The 16277-nt window shown below is 35.6% G+C and overlaps 1 protein-coding gene and 1 non-coding gene across 22 annotated transcripts in view; both read left to right on the plus strand.

The window, feature by feature from the left end:
* Positions 1 to 16277, plus strand: part of SEC31A (SEC31 homolog A, COPII component) — a 73535-nt gene that overhangs the window by 25307 nt on the left and 31951 nt on the right. For 15 of the 21 annotated variants that reach the window (XM_040479798.1, XM_040479838.1, XM_040479677.1 and 12 more), the window contains exons 9-16: positions 2198 to 2359; positions 2536 to 2688; positions 9032 to 9268; positions 10277 to 10351; positions 12179 to 12217; positions 12722 to 12799; positions 15180 to 15255; positions 15878 to 16056. In XM_040479798.1, coding sequence (XP_040335732.1) covers positions 2198 to 2359; positions 2536 to 2688; positions 9032 to 9268; positions 10277 to 10351; positions 12179 to 12217; positions 12722 to 12799; positions 15180 to 15255; positions 15878 to 16056 — 999 coding nt within the window. The remainder of the gene's footprint in view (positions 1 to 2197; positions 2360 to 2535; positions 2689 to 9031; positions 9269 to 10276; positions 10352 to 12178; positions 12218 to 12721; positions 12800 to 15179; positions 15256 to 15877; positions 16057 to 16277) is intronic. The other 6 variants (XM_040479789.1, XM_040479819.1, XM_040479828.1 and 3 more) reach the window with 3 other exon arrangements.
* Positions 8568 to 8674, plus strand: LOC121040107 (U6 spliceosomal RNA). The gene has a single exon (XR_005795117.1). It is a non-coding gene; the product is annotated as a U6 spliceosomal RNA (small nuclear RNA).

The raw sequence follows: 16277 nt of genomic DNA on the forward strand, positions 1-16277 counted from the left end.
ATATTACTTACAGCTTTTCAACTTTTACCTTCTATAATTATGATAGATTATTGTAAGTGTTTTGCTAGTTACTCTGATGGAATGCTAGCAAATATAAGAATATCTTCAATAGGTTTTAATCTATAATATTAAGATAGAAACAAGCACTTTTGTTATTTGATTTGTGGTTTAAAATTTTCAAAGGCAGTGATATCTGTAAGAATATAGAAACATTAAAGTTAGGGGACATAGGGCACCCAGGTGTCTCAGTCAGTTAAGCATCTGATTCTTGACTTCAGCTCAGGTCATGATCTCACAGTTTGTGAATTTGAGCCCACGTCAGGCTCTGCACTGGCAGCACAGAGCCTGCTTGAGATTTTTCTCTCTCCCTCTCTCTCTGCCCTTTCCTGCTAGCAAGCATGCACTCTTTCTTTCTCAAAAACATTTTTAAAAGTTAGGGGACATAGGAGAAAAAAATTAAAATAGTAAGTTTTGCCTCATGTGATTTGTAGACCAAATAATAAAATCTTGCATTTTATACTGTGCCTTCCCAAGTGAGTTCAGAATCATGGAAATTACTCTAATATTCTTAATTATATGATTTGATAAAATGAATTTTTGCATATGATTAGTTGTGTGTGCTTAGAATTTGAAGGAATAAACTTTTAGTACATGCTGCAACTAAAAACTTTAGTAGATTTTTATTCAGATGCAAATTAGGAACAGACCAGTGATTCACATTTGAAGCTATGAGTCTTATCAACCTTAAGCCTTAAAGACAAGCAGGCTAGGGGTGCCTGGGTGGCTCAGGCGGTTAACTGTCCGACGTCAGCTCAGGTCATGATCTCATGGTTCATGGGTTCGAGCCCCATGTCAGTCTCTGTCCTGACAGCTTAGAGCCTGGAGCCTGCTTTGGATTCTGTGTCTCCTTTCATTCTCTCTCTCTCTCTCTCTCTCTCAAAAATAAAAAATAAAAAAAATAAACATTAAAAAATTAAAAAAAAAAAAGATGAGCGGCTAAATGCCTTTCACTTAGTTGTTTTCTTATAAAGTAAAACATTCAGGGGTGCCTGGGTGGCGCAGTCGGTTGAGCATCCGACTTCAGCCAGGTCACGATCTCGCGGTCCGTGAGTTAGAGCCCCGCGTCGGGCTCTGGGCTGATGGCTCAGAGCCTGGAGCCTGTTTCCGATTCTGTGTCTCCCTCTGTCTCTGCTCCTCCCCCGTTCATGCTCTGTCTCTCTCTGTCCCAAAAATAAATAAACGTTGAAAAAAAAATTAAAAAAAAAAAAAAGTAAAACATTCAAAATGTCTGAGTCAAATTTAAGATAATTTGACTTTTTTTTTTTAATTTTTTACTGTTTATTTATTTTTGAGACAGAGAGCGTGAGCAGGGGAGGGGCAGAGAGAGAGGGAGACACAGAATCTGAAGCAGGCTCCAGGCTCCGAGCTGATAGCACAGAGCCCCATGAGGGGCTGGAACCCACGAACTGTGAGATCATGACCTGAGCCGAAGTGGGACGCTTAACCAAGACTTAGACACCCAGGCGCCCCTTGACTTCTTAAAACCATAAAACTTTTGTTCCTATAAGCATCAATTAGCATCACACTAACTTTGAGTTAGCAATAATTATTACATTGTAAATGTTTTATATCAACCATTTTTTATAGTTTTTCCATATTGTTTCCTTTTAAAGAAAACTGTTTATGCTAAATATGTTTCTATTTTGCAGTAATAAGAATGCTGTATACATGGTTTTGCTTGAGTAAAAGCCAAATTCTCAGTGAATTCTTCCTCCTTGAGGTTATTTTTTAAATTTGGTCTTCAAATAGTTTAATTATGGTTGTTTGGATCTTGGCAAGCAAAAGAGCAGAAGACCATTATCTTTGAGTTTAACAAGCTTACTATAATAGATTTTTCTGGTCTTTCAGATGCACCCACTACTACCATTTCAATAAAAACAGGAAAACCTTAGTTTTTAATACGCACTTCTTCTAAATTTGATTGAAACTTTGAATAAGCATTATTATTTTTATCATAATAGATCATCAAAATGGGCTTGTAATATTTTAAACAAGTATTTATAATTTTTTTTCCTGGCTCAAGACTCTTTCTAAAAGGAATTATTTAATTAAGCTGCACATGTTAATCATATTAATACAGGTGTTTTGGCTGTAAAGTGGCTATACTGTTTTCTGACTTTTTGTTGTTGTTGCTTAGGTGTTATATGAACTTCCCACCAACACACAGTGGTGCTTTGATATTCAGTGGTGTCCCAGAAATCCTGCTGTCTTATCAGCTGCTTCCTTTGATGGGCGAATCAGCGTTTACTCTATCATGGGTGGGAGCGCAGATGGCTTAAGGCAGAAACAAGTTGACAAGGTAATAGAAAGCGTTAAGATTGAAAAATATCATCTTATCATGGTATTATTTTGAAAATGACTTTACTATCAATGCTATGGATTAATTGGATAATTGTGATAAAAATATTTGTCGAGTATGACTTGAAAACATGTAATGTAATCTCATATAAATTATACTTGCATTATTTTTTTTAGCTCTCATCATCTTTTGGGAATCTTGATCCCTTTGGCACAGGACAGCCCCTTCCACCATTACAAATTCCTCAGCAAACTGCTCAGCATAGTATAGTGTTGCCTCTGAAGAAGCCACCCAAGTGGATCCGAAGGCCTGTTGGTGCTTCCTTTTCAGTAGGTGGATTTGTTTTTATGGTCCATAAGCACAAAGGACTTCTTTTAGTAAAGGGTTCTTATAGGATCACTCAGATGGAAGAAGATTGAGTGTGAAATATGTCTGTAGATTTTTCATTATTCAAAATGGTTTCTCAGGAAAAATAGGACCTACTTTGTTTTTTACTTTAAATTGTGGTAAAATATACATAACATAAAATTTACCATGTTAGCCATTTAGAAACGTACAGTTCAATGGCATTAAGTACATTTACATCGTAGTACAACCGTCACACTGTCCATCCCCTTATTAAACTTGCCTTCCTTCTCTCTCTCTCCTTCCTTTATAATTTTCTCTTCTTCTTTTTCTTTTTTTTTTTAATTTGGAGGAAAGTGTATCTGTGTGTCCTCCTTCCTTCTCTTTATTCCTTGCACCTTTTTTTTAATTGCCAATTTCTTTTCTTTTTTTTATGGTAAAAATATGTAACGAAATTTACCATCGTAATCATGTTTAAGTGTAAATTACAGCGTGTTAACTAAATACGTTTGTTGTACAACAGATCATCAGAACTTTTTTATCTTGTAAAACTTAAACTCTTTTACTATTGAACAGCAACTGCTCGTTTTCCCCTTCCCTAGCCCCTGGTAATCAAATTTTACTTTCTGTTTCTCTGAGTTTGACAACTATCAATACCTCATATAAATGGAATCATGCAATATTTGTCTTTTTGTGATTGATTTGTTTCACATAGCATAAGGTCCTCAAGGTGTTGCAGTGTCTGACAAGATTTCCTACTTTTAAAAGGCTGAGAAATAGTCCACATTTTCTTTATCCATTAATTTATCTGTGGACATTTAGTTTGCTTCCACCTCTTGCTATTATGAATAATGCTGCAATGAACATTCGTGTGCAAATATGTCTTTGAGATCCTATTTTCAATTCTTTTGGATATATACCCAGAAGTAGGATTGCTGGATCTTATGGTAATTCTATTTTTAATTTTTTAACGAGCCTCCCTACTGTTTCCCATAGTGGCTGTACCATTTTACATTCCCATCAACAGTGCACATGGGTTCTGATTTTTCCACATCCTCACTAACATGCTGTTTTTTAATTTTTTTAGATAATAGTCAATGGGTGGGAGATGATAATCTCATTGTGGTTTGATTTGCATCTTCCTAATGATTAGTGATGTGGAGCATCTTTTCATGTATCTGTTGGCCGTCTATGTCATCTTTTGAGAAATGTCTGTTCAAGTCCTTTGCTCATTTTTTAATCAGGTTGTTTTTGGGTTTTTTTTGTCACTGAGTTATAGGAGTTCTTTATGGATTCTAAATGTTAACTCTGAATGTTAACAGATAAATGATTTGTAAATATTTTCTCCCATTCTGTAGGTAGCTTTTTTTACTGTTGATTGTTTACTTTCTGAACAGAAGCCTCATTTGTCTATTTTTGCTTTTGTTGCCTGTGCTTTTGGTATTACATCTATATCATTGTCAAATTAATGACTTCAGCTTAGAAAAACTTCAGCTTAGAAAACTCTGGTAGATCAGAAAGAAGAAATAAAGTCCTTTCCTAAATATTCTTATTTCACTACTGCTTTTAAGTCTTGTATAGAACAGACCATTTGTCCAGTGTTGGGTTACTTTCTTCATACAACCTACAGGTAAAATAAAATTTCATTAGTAGTAATATTAATAGCTGAAGTGTATTTTTTTAATAGCTAAAGTATATTTATGTACTGTGTGCCAGACATTGTTCTAAGCATTTTGCATATAGTAACATTTAATTCTCAGAACTGCTTATAAAATAGCTATTACTATTACCTCTGTTTTGTAGATAAAGAGAAGCACAGAGAAATTAAAGAACTTGTCTAATCTTACAGATATAAAGATTTTAGCTATTCTACTGTCAACCTAATGTGATGCCTCCTGTGCATAATGATGAGAGTGAGTCTGTTGGTGATAATGCCTAAAACTAAGATAGTAAACTTACATTATTTGAGGTGGCTGGCTGGCTCAGTCGGTAGAATATGAGACTCTTGATCTTGGGGTCATGAGTTCAAGTCCCACACTGCAGGTAGAGATTACTTAAAAAAATAAACATATTATTCAACTTCCCATCATTGTAACAGAATTTGTACACAACATAGAATTCTGTATATTCACTTTTACCAAGACTGAATGAATTATCTCTGCAGCTACTACTGAGTTCTTGATATCATTCTTCTATTAATCAGGCTTGGAACTTTTCCTTTGACCTCTTGTATTCATTCCTTAGGTCCAGATATTGCTCTCTTGATAAATCTCTTGGATTTAATTCTTCTTTTTACATTGTGGTTACTCTGCCTAATTTTTCATCTTTTCACACTGAGCTGTTATATGATTGCATGTCTATTGCTTATCTATTCCCCCTCCAATCTATACTACATACTCTAGATTAATCTTCCTAAAATAGACCTTTGATTATGTCACTCATAAATCCATTCTTTGGATTTAATTAGTGTCATCATTCCTGTTTAGTTTTCTCTACCATCTGTACTCCTGCCTTTGAATTTTTTCCTTTATGACTTTCCACTTTCTTTACTGAATCCCAACCATTCATCTAGTTAGTTCCTTCCTTCCCTAAGTAATTGATAATTTATTATTTTAAAATTGTATATGTACAAGGTTTAAAAGAAAACCACCTGTTCAGAAAAGATCCCCCAAATATAAGCTTCTTGAGGACAGACTGTCTAGTTCCCAGGTATGTTTTTAGTGCCTAGAATGGTGCCTGACAAATAGAAAGCGTTCACTATATATTTATCTTTGGAATGAGAAGTGAACGTCTTCCTCCTCCCCATTCACCCTCCTCTACTTACTAGTATTGGAGTATTATAAAGACAATAAATAACACTCTTTTCTTCCCCATATGAGTTTAAAACCAAATAAGAGAGATGGAGAATCAAAATATCAGCTTTAGTGCTGCCATAAGCTCGATTGGAGGCTATAGTTTAGATGTGTTCAACCATAATGTACCTTTTAACAAACTAGAACATAGACTGTGAGAGCTGGGCTGTTTTGTTTGCTTCTATATTTTCAGTTTCTGATTTGATGACTTTTTTTTTTTTTAGCTTCACCCGTGCATTAGGCAGCCTTACTAACCTAGTTACAGGCAAGTCCAAGTACTGGAGGGCTTTCTTTAAAGATGCTGGCAGCTTATCTATATGCACTATTGCTTTATGAAGAAAGGTACAAAAAGAAGCCCTGAAGAGCTGATGTGAGCATGTTGCATTTCTTTCCTGAAGAACATCAGTCAGTTCTCTCCCAGGAGAGTGCGAAGGACAGAAGAGGCTGGAAGTGTTCTTCTTCTGCTAGTTCCTCTTACAGAATGCAAGAAAAATGCCCTCTCTGTGGACATGAGGGGTAGAATTCAGTGTCCCCCTCAAATATCTTTAGGTTGCCATTGAAGTTTTAGAAGTTAGGGTTATTTTTGTGATTATCTTTATAAGTGTAAATAATATACCTAAATGTCCATGTCTTGATATATCAACTTCATATGGTATTAATTAAAACTCTTCTGTGCAGTATTAAATTCGTACATTTACACTTCCTTCCAATTTTTCCAATTTCTTATTTCTACCAATTTTGGTAAATTACAGTATTTTTATATTGTTAAGACTTTAAAAATATTTTTATTGTGTTCAATATCCATATTTGTTTTGGTTGATTTGAAAAAATGATGACTAACAGGCAGCACTTACCATTATTTTTTTTTTTTAATTTTTTTTTTCAACGTTTTTTTATTTATTTTTGGGACAGAGAGAGACAGAGCATGAACGGGGGAGGGACAGAGAGAGAGGGAGACACAGAATCGGAAACAGGCTCCAGGCTCCAAGCCATCAGCCCAGAGCCTGACGCGGGGCTCGAACTCACGGACCGCGAGATCGTGACCTGGCTGAAGCCGGACGCTTAACCGACTGCGCCACCCAGGCGCCCCGGCAGCACTTACCATTATTGCAATTAAGTGACATTATATTATTACATAGAACCAAGTAAATGGGTAAATCCTCTTGTGAAACCCAGTTTAGGTCTTGGTTTTGGAGGGTGCAGTTTCATCAACTCCCCTAAAATTTGGGGAAACCTAGCAGTTTTGCCTTTCTGTAAAGTTCCATATCCTGTGTGGTATTACCTGCACCACATTTAGAACCTACAAGTGCCTATTGTTACAGTTGTATTTTCATGTTAAATTCCATAAAGATAGTGGTTTATGTTTTCTTGGTATTTCCTAGAGTGCATGACATAACAAAAACTTTGAACATAGTAAACATTTAAAAAGATAAGCTTAGGGGCGCCTGGGTGGCGCAGTCGGTTAAGCGTCCGACTTCAGCCAGGTCACGATCTCGCGGTCCGTGAGTTCGAGCCCCGCGTCGGGCTCTGGGCTGATGGCTCAGAGCCTGGAGCCTGTTTCTGATTCTGTGTCTCCCTCTCTCTCTGCCCCTCGCCCATTCATGCTCTGTCTCTCTCTGTCCCAAAAAAATAAATAAACGTTAAAAAAAAAATTAAAAAAAATAAGTTTATGTGAAAACCATAATCCTTATACAAAAATTACTGAGTATGGGGCGCCTGGGTGGCGCAGTCGGTTAAGCGTCCGACTTCAGCCAGGTCACGATCTCGCGGTCCGGGAGTTCGAGCCCCGCGTCGGGCTCTGGGCGGATGGCTCGGAGCCTGGAGCCTGTTTCCGATTCTGTGTCTCCCTCTCTCTCTGCCCCTCCCCCATTCATGCTCTGTCTCTCTCTGTCCCAAAAATAATAAAATAAACGTTGAAAAAAAAAAAAATAAAAAAAAAATTACTGAGTATGAAGGATGAAGTTTGGTTCTGTGCTTCCTTCCTTGCCTATATTTATTTGTATAAATAAATCAGATATTAACTGTATATTTGCTATATACAAGGTATTGTAGGTACTGTAGGAGATACAAGACTCAGTAGATACAGAACCACAGAACCTTCCTTGGAAGTATAGGAGAGGCAGAACTTTGCATCTACCCTCCTAGGATTTTCACCTGGGCCTGAGAATTAAATTGACAAGACAAATTAACAGGAGAAAAGCATACAAATTTTTATGTATACCTGGGCCCTCGTTGGGAAATGAAGATGCAAACAAATGGCAAAACCTAAGTGCTTATATACTAGGTTGAACAAAAAATGGCAGTTGTACCTAAAATATTTAAAGAGACTAAAGGGAGATAATTATCATTTAACAAGTCTCTTTGTATATATTTCTCTCAGCCTGACTCCCACCTCTGGTGATAAGAATGTTTCTTTCCCCCTGGAATAGACAGGGCAACTCTTACATGGGAGTTTCATCTCCTGCTTTTAGGAAGAAAAGAGGAAGTCAGAGGCACCTGGATGGCTCAGCCAGTTAAGCGTCCAACTCTTGATATCAGCTCAAGTCATGATCTTGTGGTTTGTGAGTTCCAACCCCCGAGTCAGGGTCCACGCTGACAGTGTAGAATCTGCTTGGGATCCTCTCTCTCTCTCTCTCTCTCTCTCTCTCTCTCTCCCTCTCCCTCTCCCTCTCCCTGTCTCTGTCCCTCTCTCTCTCCCCCCTCCCTCCATCTCTGTCTCTGTCTCTGTCTTTGTCTCTCTCTCTCTTTCTCTCTCTCTGTCCCTCCCCAGCTCATTCTCTTTTTCTCTCTCTCTCTCTCTCAAAATAAATAAATATTAAAAAAAAAAAAAAAGGCAGGTCAGGGTGCCTTTCTTTCCTGCTGTCTTTCAGGTAGTCTTTAGCTCCAAATAATCCTTATGCCAAATGGGATATTTTGGAGGGGCATATTCTGCCACCTTTTAAAACTTAGAGCCTAGGACAGAAGGTGAGGCAAATACATATAGCTAATAGTTGAGTCAAAAGAGGTCTATAGTGCTCGCTTGGGCAGCACATATGATAAAATTGGAGCGATGCAGAGAAGATTAGCATGGCCCCTGTGCAAGGATGACACACAGATTCGTGAAGCTTCCACATTTTTGGAAGAAGAAAAAAAAAAGATCTATGATATATTGAGGACATCTGAGGTGGGAGAGGTGACATTTGCCCAGGCCTTGAAGAGAAGGAACATTGAGTATGTAGAAGTTGGTGTAAACAAGTAGGTGAGAAATTAGGGGCACAGTAAATAGTACATTTTATCTAGAAGGTAGTAGGTAATAAGAATAGTAATTGAAGATCAAGGTCAGACAGTGGAGTATGGGATACTGTATCAGCTAACTTTATCCAGAGTGATAGATTTTAAGACCATAGTTCTTTCCGTTAGCAGGTTTTACAGTAAGTGCAAGTTTTGGCCTTATCCTTGTGGTTGAGAGTGACTTTGTTCATTTGTTCTTTTCTAGTTTGGAGGCAAACTGGTTACCTTTGAGAATGTCAGAATGCAGTCTCAGCAGGGAGCTGAGCAGCAGCAGCAGCCACGCCCTGTGTTCATTAGTCAGGTTGTAACAGAAAAGGAATTCCTCAGCCGATCGGACCAACTTCAGCAGGTTGTGCAGTCACAAGGATTTGTCAGTTATTGTCAGAAAAAAATTGATGCTTCTCAGACTGAGTTTGAAAAAAACGTATGGTCCTTTTTGAAGGTAAAGTTGTCATTAAAACCATTTCATTATCTGCAAATTTTACTATTCCCATTATATTTGAAATATGTCTTAATAAAGAAATTATTACAAGATTGTGATTTCAGGAGCTTCTTGATGAAATGAAAGAAACATGAAGAGCACACAACCATATTTTTATGTCAGGAGTTCTTCCTTCTCTGCTTTGAAAAGCCTAATAATATGAAGTACTTCTTTTAATAAGTAAAAAATGACATAATAGTTATATTTAAGTGAGAGAGACATAACGTTCAGCAGATCTATTTTAAAATTAATAACATAGAGTTAGGTATAATAGAAACATAGAATAATTTCTATAGTAGATCCAGTTAAGGAAAATGGGAAAAGAGGGAAAAGCTACAGGGGAGAGAGGTTGGAGGCATTTCTCATTCCTTTTACTGCATTGCATTTAAGACAATAGAAAATAGAGTTTTTTGGTTGGTCATTTTGCCTCCAGTGGAATGTCTGTTTCTTAATACCGAATTTTCCAAAGAGATCTTGAATATAACAAGGTCAACTTCTAAAATTATAGAATTTCATATCTTGTAATTATGAATTTGGGGAGAGAGTTTTAGGACATTGAGTGTTCCCCATAGTGTTGGGTTCTGCATGCATATAACCATTGGACGTGACTTAGTTTGTACTTAACAAAAATTATAGTTTAAACTTTGGAGTGCCTGGCTGGTTCTGTCAGCAGAGCATTTGACTCTTGATCTTGGGGTCATGAGTTCAAGCCCCACAATAGGCATAGGGTTTACTTAAAAAATAAAAGTAAGCTTTATTCAACAAGGATAATTAATTACTGGTATACTTGATATTTAAAAAATATTTTGGAGATTCTTTCAGTGAGTCTTCTATATAGTAGATATAGAAAACTTTCCTTGATACAGTAGACTTTATTTTTGATGATTTTTAATAATTCTACTTGGAATTTGATCAGTTAATTGAAAATTTAAATGCAGGTCTTTATTTCAAGACTATGTCTTTTTAAAGGTAAACTTTGAGGATGATGCTCGGGGAAAATACCTGGAACTTCTAGGATACAGAAAAGAAGACCTAGGAAAGAAGGTAAATTTCTGGGAAAGGTTAAAAGGCTGTGCTTATAAAAGTAAATATTTATGTAGCATAGGTGTTCTGTTTTATAAACTTCTACACAGATAACCTCAAATCATTCAATATATATTTAATACGAATTTGTGTTTGGTTGCCAAAGTTCTAAATACATATTATTAAATGTGTAACTTTACCTTGTACCTGGATTTAAAAGCTGCCAGAACCATCTATAATTCAAACTTGATTTAATCAGCTGTGTTATATCGGGTAGAATTGGGCCTTGGAAGATAAGAGGCTCTGAACTTCAAACACTGGAAGTAACACGTAGATTTTAAGAGGGTATGTAACCAGTGGCCTTGGAGGAAGAGAAAAAGGGGAAACTGTTAGAGATCACCCCATGTTCACTACAGCTTAAGTAATAAAGAATAGAGTACTGTTTGAAGTTACCACAATTTTCTACCCTCACTGTTTATGCCTTAGCCCATGTTCCCAAACTCTGTATTGAGTTGGTCCAGCTGACAAGTAAGTAGTAAATATTTTGGAACAAGGACAATTTATTGTACTGAACCTGAATAAACAAAAGTCTGATTGATTGGCTTAATATTCAGCTTAATAATAATTGCTTAATAAAAAGATTCCCTTTTAAAAAGAGAAAGTCCTGGGGCACCTGGCTGGCTCAGTCAATTAAATGTCTGACTTCAGCTCAGGTCATGATCTCGTGAGTTCATGAGTTTGAGCCCCGCATCGGGCCCTGTGCTGACAGTGCAAAGCTGCTTTGGATCCTCTCTCTCCCTCTCTCTCTCTCTCTCCCTCCCTCCCTCCCTCTCTCTCTCTTAAAAATAAAACATTAAAAAAATAAATGAAAATAAAATAAATAAAAAGAAAGTCCTATTCCAGTTTTTCAGTCTTCTTCTCAAAGAGGGGCTTAATTATTATTCATCCCACAATATTGACATGAACAGCATGAAAAACACTCTGACTTTGAAAACCTTGAAGGAAATATTTTAGATTCTTTGTGTAATTTGTATTAGCCCTTTGTTGTTCTTTCAGAGTGTCTAAAGTTCTCTATAGCATTGCAGAGTTGTTGCATATATGGTACAGCTTAGATACTACGCACTCTGAGCAGTGCTCAGCACCATGAAGATTCGTGACCCTTCGATGTCACATCACAGCTCTGCCGCTTATTGGCTGTGTGTCTTTGCTCAATCCTTTAGATATTTTTTATATTTAATTTTATTATTAGTCTGAACTTCTTGGTGCTATAACTTGTAGGTTTGTAAGAGATTAATATGAAAGTTTTGGGGACGTCTGGGTGGCTTAGTCGGTTGAGTGTCCGACTTGGCTCAGGTCATGATCTCACGGTCTATGGGTTCGAGCCCCACGTGGGGCTGTGTGCTGACAGCTCAGAGCCTGGAGCCTGCTTCAGATTCTGTGTCTCCCTCTCTCTCTGCCCCTCCCCCGCTCATGCTCTGTCTCTCTGTCTCTCTCTGTCAAAAATAAATAAACATTAAAAAAAAAAGAAGTTTTGCTGAATGCCCGATAGCAAAAATGAAGAAATAGAACCTGTTTGTCAAAATACTTGTAATAGCAGTTCTTTCCATAGTGAGTGCCTGAAGAAATTTTTTTTAATTAATTATAGTTATTTAAAACAAAGTAAAAGAAAACATGCTTGTTTTGAGGTTAGGTTTGTCATCGAATAGCAGATTTTATTCTTTTAAACACATCATCCTTGATCTGAATTTTTGTGGATTTTGCCAATGAAAATGGAGAAAGAGGTGAGTATTTGTTATATGCATTGAAATAGAATTCCATGTAGTAGGTGAGTTGTTGTTTTTATTTCAGATTGCTTTGGCCTTGAACAAAGTGGATGAACCCGATGTGGTAAGAAGGCCTTTAAAAATAGCTACCTTCCAAAAATTTGGTTTAGGTCATAACAAAGAAGGAAATGTAATTTAAGACATGTGTCTTTTTTATTGCTTTACAGTGTAAAAATACATGCTGATTGTAGATATTTTAATGTGAATAACTATCATTTTAAAATAGTATAAGTTTAGCTAGTAGAGCATTCCTTTCTCTTGACAATATTTGAATTTTGCGAAAGAGGGCAAACAATATCAGTGGCTGCTCAGATACTTAAGGTTAAGATCTCTGTTCCCAAGGGACATTTGATGGGGCGTGGGGTAGAGGGAGAAAGGAAAGTCTTAGCAGTCATGGCTCTTTGCTTCTCCTCTATTAGTGTTTCTTAAATAAATTTACTTAGTGTTGCTTCTTATGATTAAACTAGCTCTGAATTTTGTTGGTTTGGTCTTTTGTCTTCCTTGTTCACTAATATTCTTTTAATGCTATGTCCTTCAACTTCCTCTGTAATTGTTTTGTGTACCAAAGGCTCTTAAAGATTCTGACCAAGTAGCACAGAGTGATGGGGAGGAGAGCCCTGCTGCTGAAGAGCAGCTCTTGGGAGAGGTACTTATTTTTTTCCTTTTTAATTACATTGGTAAAGTATGTTATATTTGTTTATCTCACATTGAAATATGGAAAATTTGCTTGACTACTTGTGCTAGAATGAAATTGGGAGATACTGTTTTCTTAGAGATTTTTGGGGTAGGAGTCTATTTACTAGTTTGACAGAACTGTCATCAGTGAAATCTTTAGTCCTCTGACCTAGCTTCTGGATTATATGTCTTAAAATTAACAGTTGACATGAGATTGACTTAATTCGGTCAGATGGATATCAGCATGTCACAATGAAAAGAGATGTTGCTCAGAAATCCACAATGCATTGCATGTAAAGTTTATGTTTTTTCTTGACACATTAATATTTAGGACCTACGATCAGTGAGAAACAAAGGCTTCTAGATTAGTCTTGAACTTTGAATCCAGGTATAGAAATTTTCACTAATTTGAACTGTCATGATTTTTTGATTGACATGATAAACATGTCATGAGTTGTAGTTGACAATTTTTATAACCAGTTAAAAAGAGTCCTTGAACACAGAGTTGTATCATTAATTTTTTTCCTTTCGTTTTTCTGGGGTTTTTTTTTAACCACTACTAAATAATTCTGTACTTTTCTTGCTTTCTAATTATATTTCATCTTGGACAATTAATTAATCAACACGTTCTTGTTTCTCATCTCATCTTTGACTTTTTCATTGTTCTTTGTGGTATAGAGATACCTTGACTGGAATGTCTCTTACAATCCTTTGCTAAGTTATAAGAGTAATTCATCAGTAAATTTAGACTTTTACAAGAAAATTGTTAAAAAAAACAACTTTCCTTAGAAGTAAATGTGGACATTTATTTAATCTGAAAATAAAGAATATGTGTAAAATCTTAGTAAAACTTTGAACCAATTTTGGGAATACCTATACAGAATTGTAGGATACCTTGAAGAAATGTACTTTCATTTATGTACAACTAGACTAACTATGTATTATCAAATAGAAGGCCATTTGGAAATACACTTATGAATGAATAGATCAGAATAATATGCACATAACAAAACGATAGTCACCAACGATACAACAATAGTGTACTTTCGGAGTATTCAAAAAAAGTTTAAGGAGATAGGATCATCTCCTTTACCTTGATGATGCTATTTGTTTATCAGACATAGTAGTTTACACATTGAAAATACTCAATATGTAATCAGCTGCTTTTTTCACCATTATTTACATTTCAGAAGTCAATAAATAGATTTTATTGTTTTCTTAGAAGGCAAATTTGAAAAATTGTGAGTTAAAGGGTTTTTTTGTAAGTTAGTGAATATAATCAGATCAGTATCTGATTTATTTATTAATAGGAATAATTTAAGCTCTAAAATGTTTTTGTTTTAAAGTTCTAAAATGCTTCCCTGTAATTAGGGAAAGAGTTAAGGTTTTAGCTATTCTTCTGTAATAGTATTAACTAATTAAGCATTGATGATGCTGTGCTGTGCTCTGCACTAAAATTCCCCAATCCAAAAATGCCCCTGACTTTGAATACTAGGTGTTTACATTCAGATGTATAGGTAACACACACAGAAGATAGCTATTTTATCTCCTGCAAGACAGCTATCTTTTTCTTTAAATTTTTCTCTATGATTTCTTTAATATATTTTGTTTTTGTCTTCTTGTGACTTTTTATGCATAGAAGAGAAAGCATTTAAACTATTTGCCAGCAATATGCCTTCATTATGTTTCTTTTCTTCTAAAGAAAGAAAATATACTGATAAGTAGTTTCAGAAATTTATAACAGAACTGTGTGTATCTTTTTACCAGACCAACCTGCTATGGCCGGTATGGCTAATTTAAGAGAATACAAAGTCTATAATTGAATTTGAGTATATTCATACAGTCTTTTATATAGCATTTGTATAAGGGCACCAAGTGGTTTTTCTTTCATAACTGATTCAATTAAAACAAAAATACCTTATAACTAAACCTAATGGACAGAAGTTTTTAGACATAGAAAATTTTAGATGTGTAGAAGCAGAGTTGTTTTAACAGTCTAAATATGGTAAAATTAAAAACACATGTATTTTGCTTGTTTCAAATTCCTCTTATTTGAAGTAAAAACAAACATTCTTCAATAATTTCTGAGCTACCAGTAATGGATATGTACACTTATAGTTTGTTTAACATTATTCCTGATGACTTTGGATTTTATTTATGATTGTATAATGGGAGTTAATACTTAGGAAAGTCTTAGATCTGAGAACTTTTCTGGAATAACTGCTCATGTCATCTAGTCAGTAGGTGAATTTTATATATATATATATATAGTAAATATGTAAATTTTGTTTTGCCAGTAAATTTCTCCACCGTTTCACTGTGGCTAAATTGCTGCCCTTTCCATCTTTTAGTGCATCAAAGAAGGAAAACAAGAATCTGAATTTCTACCACCAGCAGGAAGAACATTTAACATCTCCATCAGTGGTGGTAAGTACTTATTTCATTTTTATTTTTACCTATTTGAAAACAAATAGTCCCTAAATTTAAGTTACAAATGTTTTGTGACAAGTGGTAGAGGGTTGAAAAGAAGAACCCAGTTATTTAGTATATGTAATCAGGGGGCACCTGGGTGGCTCCATCGGTTAAGCATCTGACTTAGGCTCAGGTCATGATCTCGCGGTCCGTGAGTTCGAGCCCCACATCGAGCTCTGTGCTGGAGAGCCTGGAGCCTGTTTCAGATTCTGTGTCTCCCTCTGTCTCTGACTCGCCTCCGTTCATGCTCTGTCTCTCTTTGTCTCAAAAATAAATAAAAGTTAAAAAAAAAAAATTAGTATATGTAATCAGTCTCTTGGAGATAGATGTTCTGACATCAATGTAATAAAAACTGTAATGATCTCTATTATTCCAGTTTAAGCAATCTGAAAATGTGTTATTTTACCTGATTTTACTTACATGCATCTCAATATATTTCCATAGAAATTGATCCGCTAGTAATATTCAGAAATTAGCATTGTTTTCTCCTTTGTGTGTGCATGTAAAAGTTGATATGTATAAGATTTTTTCTTTTAACAAAACCTTTTATTAACTTGGGTGTATTTCCTTATTGCAGATATTGATGGTTTAATTACTCAGGCTTTGCTGACGGGTAACTTTGAGAGTGCTGTTGACCTTTGTTTACATGATAACCGCATGGCTGATGCCATTATATTGGCCATAGCAGGAGGACAAGAACTCTTGGCTCGAACCCAGAAAAAATACTTTGCAAAATCCCAAAGCAAAATTACCAGGGTATGTTGTTTTAAAAATAAACTATAACACTGTTCTGAGTATAAAAGCAATACATTCTTAGAATAGATAATTGATATGCAGAAAACAGTTAAAAAAACAAAACAAAACAAAACACTCATAGTTCCTTGAACCAGAAATGGTTATTATTGATAGTTTGGCGTTGTTATTTTTATTTTTTGTACTTTATGTATATAATTTTTTAATGAAAAGTACTTTTCATG

The sequence above is a fragment of the Herpailurus yagouaroundi genome, unplaced genomic scaffold (assembly GCF_014898765.1).
Source record: "Herpailurus yagouaroundi ecotype Mexico unplaced genomic scaffold, PumYag 28, whole genome shotgun sequence".
Classification (NCBI taxonomy): Eukaryota; Metazoa; Chordata; class Mammalia; order Carnivora; family Felidae; genus Herpailurus; species Herpailurus yagouaroundi.